General features: G+C 33.1%; 2 protein-coding genes across 2 annotated transcripts; both read left to right on the top strand.

Moving 5' to 3' along the window:
- The first annotated feature begins 286 nt into the window (after positions 1-286).
- On the top strand, positions 287-2,238 carry LOC136200749 (monolignol oxidoreductase AtBBE-like 15). The gene has a single exon (XM_065991178.1). The coding sequence runs from the start codon at positions 400-402 to the stop codon at positions 2,041-2,043; it is 1,644 nt and encodes a 547-aa protein (XP_065847250.1). The 5' UTR covers positions 287-399; the 3' UTR covers positions 2,044-2,238.
- Positions 2,239-5,509: 3,271 nt separating this feature from the next.
- Positions 5,510-7,066, top strand: LOC136209178 (berberine bridge enzyme-like 22). Its single transcript, XM_066000610.1, has one exon. The coding sequence runs from the start codon at positions 5,510-5,512 to the stop codon at positions 7,064-7,066; it is 1,557 nt and encodes a 518-aa protein (XP_065856682.1).
- The last annotated feature ends 456 nt before the right edge of the window (positions 7,067-7,522 follow it).

The raw sequence follows: 7,522 nt of genomic DNA, 5'->3' as shown, positions 1-7,522 counted from the left end.
TATAGTTGCGAGGAGAGTATATGAGGTATTCGCATATTTATTGAAATACATATACATATACATGGGCAATTGTTTCTAGAATGATTGAAGCAAAAGTTGGTTGTAAGCATGAATTTGATTGACTGAAAGTTAATACAAACAAGTTGCTTCTTTATGTTGGAGATAATGCGTAAAAGCAAAGAAGGAAAACAAAAGAATAATGATATTTACCTTCACCAAGAACAAAAGTAAGAGAATATGAAAGAATCTTATCTTTCAACCAGAAATAGATTTTGTAATTAATTCAACAAAAGGACATTGAGTTAAAATGATTAACCCAAAAGTTATGTAAAAATACAGAAGTTGAAGTTAAGGTGACGTTAGGATGAGGTCATCTTGGTGTCTATAAGAGAAGAGAGTATGGTAATGGTTCAAGATCAAAACAAGAATATGGTAATGGCTGCTTATTTCCATATTGTTTCAATTGTGGTAATCTTGGTTGTATCTTGTCCATCATCCACATTTTCATTTTCTGTAGAGAGTTTCCTCCAATGTATGAAACTCAACACTGAAACTATAGTTCCATTCTCGAGTTGTTTCTACACTCCAGAAAATTCTACCTCTTTCTCTTCCTTTTTACAATCTTCAGCTCAGAATCTCCGTTACCTACTTCCTTCTGCTCCCAAACCCCAATTCATCTTCACACCTTTGCACGAAACACATGTCCAAGCCGCTGTTATCTGTTCCAAAACTCTCAATATTCATCTCCGTATCCGTAGCGGAGGCCATGATTACGAAGGCCTTTCTTATGTTTCACAAATTCAACAACCTTTTATCATTTTAGACCTTTCTAAGCTTCGTTTGGTTACTGTTGATATTCAAAGTAACACCGCCTGGGTTCAAGCAGGCGCCACTGTGGGCGAAGCTTACTACAGAATTTACCAGAAAAGCAACACGCACGGCTTTCCTGCCGGTCTTTGCTCCAGTTTAGGCATCGGCGGTCATATCACCGGTGGTGCTTATGGTTCAATGATGAGAAAGTATGGTCTTGGAGCAGATAATGTAATTGATGCTCGTATTGTTGATGTTAATGGCAGAGTTGTTGATCGGCAGGGAATGGGTGAAGATGTTTTCTGGGCGATCAGAGGCGGAGGAGGAGGCAGTTTCGGAATCATACTTTCTTGGAAACTCAACTTGGTTCCTGTTCCATCAACTGTAACTGTTTTTACAGTTCCGAAAACATTGGAAGAAGGTGGTACTAAAATCCTACATAGATGGCAACAAGTTGCTCCTAACATTGACGAAGATCTGTTCATTAGAGTAATAATTTCAAAAGGTAATTCTACGGTATCTACAGCCTACAATGCCCTGTTTCTTGGAGATGCAAACAGGCTACTTAACATAATGAAAAAGGATTTCCCTGAATTGGGTTTGACACGAAAGGATTGCATCGAAACAAGCTGGATAAAATCGGTACTATACATCGCGGGTTACCCAATTACAACACCGGCGGAAGTTCTACTACAGGGGAAATCTTTATTCAAGAACTACTTCAAGGCCAAATCTGATTTCGTAAAAGAAGCAATACCCGAAACAGGTCTTGAAGGGCTATGGAAGAGGGTATTAGAAGAAGAAGGTCCTTTAATGATATGGAATCCATTTGGAGGAATGATGGGTAAAATATCGGAATCAGAAATTCCTTTTCCTCATAGGAAGGGAGTAAGTTTCATGATTCAATACTTGACATCATGGCAAGATGGTGAAAAGAAGACAGAAAAGCATATGGATTGGATTAGGAAATTGTATAATTACATGATGCCTTATGTTTCAATGTTTCCAAGAGGTGCATATGTCAATTACAGGGATCTTGATTTGGGTATGAATAAGAATAGTAACACTAGCTTTCTAGAGGCAGCTTACTGGGGGACCAAGTATTTCAAGGATAACTTCAATAGATTGGTTAAAGTGAAAACCAAGGTTGATCCTGATAACTTTTTCAGACATGAACAGAGTATTCCTCCTCTGCCTCTTTCCCTCAGAAAAGGAACAACAGGACCAATTTAAGACTCTCCTATCATTATAAACTTATACTTTCAGGGTTTTGTTCAATATTGTATTTTGCACTTTGTCCTGTGATGATTTCTGTTTTCAACTACCATACATATACATATGTAATGTAACCATGCTCCTTAAACTTTATCTGCTATCTCTCTTCACTTCCATTTTTATTTTATAATAACTACATTTTTATTTTTATCATGCTAAAATCGCTATTATGATTTTTTACCAATTCTCTTCTACAAAATTAACATTTCATGATTTGACTCTCTAACTCCTCAATCCGCATTATTCATCACCTTAATTTGTTCAAAACTGACATATTACCTCATGAATTTGCATACATTCATTCAATTCGCCTCTTAAACTTACTTAATACCATATATAGTTTAAATTGTCCAAAAATCAAATTTGTTCTACCACGTGCAGTTAAAGATTAATCATGTTATTTTTGCCGAAATTAATATTCATCATCTCATGGTGAAAAAACAATGTAAGACTTACTTTGTCAAAAACAAAGTAAACATAGAAGGTACTAAAAGCTATGGAAGAGGTTATTCTTATTTCATTTTTGGCTAAGCAAGTCTTACTTTGTGTGTTTTCACTATTGGATGACTTTTACACCTCATCATAGAATGTACCAAAAACTATTATTGGACCTTAACTGTCAGCTTACACATTTAGTTCAAATGGTTCTATAACACATTTAGTTTAAAAACACATGATGAAATGAGCTTGTGTTAAATATCAATATAAAAGTTATTACTGGACTATAACTATCAGTTTAACCTTTTGGTTTAAACGATTTCATGGCAACTTAAATAAATTCGAAAGCTAATGAGATACTTTATAAGTTTGTAGTCAATCAATTCTTTTGACCGAGTTTAAAAGGCTCCTAATATATTAAGCCTACTTTAATTTGTTCTACTAATACCATGTGAACACCCATGATGTCACATTGATCAATAATTTAATGGCATATGACACGTGATATAATTAAATATAATACTTTTTTTTTTTTTTGAGGAAAAAAAAACAACGTTAAAATATAAATTTTATTGATTTCTTTTATATATAAAATATTGATTTTAGAATTTGATATATTAGTAGATGGGTTGTTAAATTATAACATTTAGATCAAATTTATATTCTATGGTTACTTTGTATAACTATTATGCATTTTTTACTATTGGATGATTGATATGAAATCAATCCAATGCTGATAATCATGAATAAAACAAAACAACTAAAAAAAAAAAGTTGGTTTTAACAATACTTTTCTACCAACACTTTGCTAAAGTGTCGATGGGCTCAACTAAATACATGCCTGAAATGTATTAATTGACTATCTTGGTTCTGAAACTCATTCTCTCTTCGCCTTCTCCAAGTTGTCCTACCAGTTCATTGGTTTGTAGCTATCACTTCATCTTTATCGTTTGATTTTTTGGAAGATCGTTGTAGGCGCGATTGTTTGGTAGTTTCAAACTATGTCTTCTTCACGGTGTTTTTTCAAGAAACCTAGATCAAGGTAAGTCTCAATCTTTATATATACTTTTTTTCTTCTTTTTCAATTACTGTTTAGAATTTGTTTTTTTCTTCCCTTTCTAATGTTTTGCTTTTTCTTTCTTTTCAATTGCTTGTGAAATGCCAAGCCTCGTACGTACCATCGCATACATCAAGTTACTAACAACATTCGCATATGGAATACTTGATATATATTCCCGTTCTTTATTATTTTTTGGAGATAGAGATGCACTAAGCCTGAAATGAGAAGCAAGTAGAGTACTAACTGATTTTTTCTTCTCATCTATACAAAAATGACTTAGTTCTAATCAAATAAAGTCTTCCACATTTCCTACCTTTATTTATATTCATACCGGAGAATCTTTTTGGCCCCACCCAAATATTTCATTTCGAACTCTTGATTCAGTTGAGCCTTCAATTCCTCAATCTCTCATTTATTCATAAGGAATTATGGATTTGATTGAGAAATACCCATTATTGGTTCCAGAGGATAGTGAAGACTCCCTTTTTACTAAACCTAGTTGAGGCAAACTTTGATTCATTATCACATACTTCACTTTATTTAATTAATTAATAACTCGTAATAATCATTAGTTGATTCATTATCCCTTTTTAGATCTTCTTCTTTCTTCTTCAAATTCTAGCTACTTATGAAATTGATTTCTGAGTAGTGATGTTTGAGCAGAAGAAGAACAGAGAGTTTGAAATGTTTAAGATGATTTGGGGTTGAAGATTAGAAGAAGTGGTGGTTTTCTTTGCAATGGAATCTATCGATGGATTTAGAAGTGGACGGTGATGAGATGGTTCATTTGGAAGATAGAGAAAAAAAATTAAGAAATGGGAAAGAGAAAGAAATGAAGAAAATAAGGAAATTGGGGTATAATGGTAATTGAACATAAGGTGAGTCCCACATTTTGTAAGGAATGAGTTGAAAAAGGTGGCATGGCAAGTTTGATTGGTCATTTTTACTTGATGTACACCATGTTGGAAGTTACCTATAAGGTCGTACATATTAGTGTGACAAAATCAAGGTTGTACATCAAAGTGTGAAATGGGGCAAAGGTTGTACATCATTGATGAAATTTAGCCAAATAGAATATATTCAACTTCTATTAAATATTAGAATTCTATTTTAGAATTTTATTAAATATAAAAAAATAAAAGTATATATATAAATAATAGCCCTGACGTTTACATCTGGGAGCAATTTTACCCTAACGTTGACAAGTTTGGTCAATTGGAGAAATTATTCATCAAATTGTCTTCTTAATCATGAATTTTTGTCATCTACACTTCACATGTGCGTCATTTTATCACTTATTAGTAATAGATCACAATACATGATTAAACGTGAAAAAAATTTAAAAAATATATATATATATATTGTATTTTGTATGAGTTGGACAAAAAAAATTAAATATTTCAAGGAATTTAAAAATAATAATCTCCAATTTTATTATTAAATCACAAAAAATATGAAATCTTTTTTTAAAATCAATTTACGTGTAATTGATATAGAATAATGAACAAAATATCTCTGTTTTATAATAATGTTTAAAATTGATCCAACTTATTAGTATTATGGATAAAATTGCACCATATAAAATGTTAAAGGATAAAATTATAAACGTTAGGAGTATTTTTTTTAGTTTATCCCTAATCGCAATGAAATAAATAAATACAGACTTGTTAAAGCATGGAAGTTATTAGTAGGAAAATGGAAAGTATCTTGGGTTGGATTGCCGAATGATAACATGACAGAATCAAATTTTCTTCTTCTTTTTGTTTTATGCTATTCTATATTGAAATCATCGACTCCCATTTGTCTCCAATCCATGGGAACTCACTCACTCACTCACTAGACCGATTCTTCCATACCAACACAAAATTGGCCTATATATATATATTGAAACATTGTTTATAACTAATCCTAAATACACAAACAAAAATGAAACACATATTTATATTTATACTACTAATCATTTCATGTGCAAATTCTATTCCAATCCATAAGGAGTTTTATAAGTGCATTTCAACCCATTCCATTACCTCTACTAAATCTATTGAGATCATCTTCACTCCTGAATCATCCCTATATTCATCCCTTCTGAAATCATCTCAACAGAATTTAAGATGGATAAATTCTACTTCTTCCAATCCTCTTCTCATCATTACTCCATTCCAGGAATCAGAGATTCAAGCAGCAATTATTTGCAGCAGAACACTTGGCTTACAACTAAGAGTTCGGAGCGGCGGCCATGACTATGAAGGATTATCTTATCTATCACAACTCCCATTCGTCTTGATCGATCTCATCAACTTTGGAGCCATTGAGATTGACATGGAAGACCAGACAGCATGGGTTCAATCAGGGGCAACAATAGGCCAGCTATACTATGCCATTGCCAAGAAAAGTGGAGTACATGGATTTCCAGCCGGGTTATGCCCAACTGTAGGAGTTGGTGGCCATTTTAGTGGAGGAGGCTTTGGTACTATGGTCAGAAAGTATGGAGTTGCAGCTGATAATGTTGTGGATGCTTACTTGATTGATGTTCATGGCAGGATTCTGGACAGGAAAGGAATGGGAGAAGACTTGTTTTGGGCTATTAGAGGAGGTGGTGGAGCTAGTTTTGGAGTCATTCTTTCCTGGAAAATCAATCTTGTTCAAGTTCCACAAACTGTTACAGTTTTTGCAGTTACAACAACCTTTGAATTTGGTGCTACCAAACTTATCCACAAATGGCAGCATATTGCAGATAAAGTAGATGAAGATCTCTTTATCAGGATCATCATGCAAAATATCGGTGATGGAAAAGGAGTCCAAGTAATCTTCAATTCGTTGTTTCTTGGAGGAATTGAAAGAGTGATACCTTTGATGAATGAGAAATTCCCAGAATTGGAAGTGAAAGCTGAAAATTGTTCAGAAATGAGTTGGGTTGAATCTACTGTTTACTTTGCTGGATTTCCTAATGGAAGTCCAGTAGAGGTGTTGCTTGATAAGACAGAGCTATACAAAGCAAGTTTCAAGGCAAAATCAGATTTTGTAACTATCCCAATATCAGAAAAAGGAGTGGAAGGAATAGTAGATAAATTGGTGGAGGAAGAGGTAGCATTTGTAATAATGGATCCTTATGGTGGAAGAATGAGTGAAATATCAGAATCAGAAATAGCATTTCCCCATAGGAAAGGTGTTATGTACAACATACAATACCTTGTCAAGTGGGAATGGGAAAGGGAAAGGGAAGAAAAGAAGCATATTAAGTGGATAAGGTGTTTGCATAGGTATATGAAACCTTATGTTTCAAGGTCACCAAGAACAGCTTATCTAAACTATAGGGATCTTGATTTGGGAAGAAATAAGTTAATAAACACAAGCTATGCAGAGGCAAGTGTATGGGGTATTAAGTACTTTAAGGGAAATTTCAAGAGGTTAGTCCAAGTAAAAACAAAGGTAGATCCTCATAATTTCTTCAGAAATGACCAAAGTATTCCATCCCTCAAATGATGTGTAGTGTAGTGTCCACATAAATAAATTGATGATGAAAGATGGGAATGCTTTTATTCAATCATTCATAATATGTTGAATTTTACACACTACACTAAGAATGTACCACTCAAAGGAATTACAAAGCCCAAATATAACCGTGATTATTCAATCATTCACTCTGATGTACATTTTTTCTTTTTTCTTTTTTCCTCAATCATTTGCTCACACTGAAGAACTTCAACAACCCTTTATTAGCAGGCTAATCACATGAAACTCATAAACTCTCTCAATAAATACAAGACAATCAACTCACCAAATTTTATCCACAACAAAATCAAACATGATCATTTTATTATGAAAATATCATTTAATCAATCAATCCATTATTTTTAGAATAAATTATCTCTTAATAATATTTTAATAATTAATAAAAGGAATGTTATTATTAGAGACAACTACTATCAAGTACATGTT

Source organism: Euphorbia lathyris, chromosome 1 (genome assembly GCF_963576675.1).
Source record: "Euphorbia lathyris chromosome 1, ddEupLath1.1, whole genome shotgun sequence".
Lineage (NCBI taxonomy): Eukaryota > Viridiplantae > Streptophyta > Magnoliopsida > Malpighiales > Euphorbiaceae > Euphorbia > Euphorbia lathyris.
The sequence above is the reverse complement of the archived record's forward strand: the minus strand, read 5'-3'. Positions and strand labels throughout refer to the sequence as shown.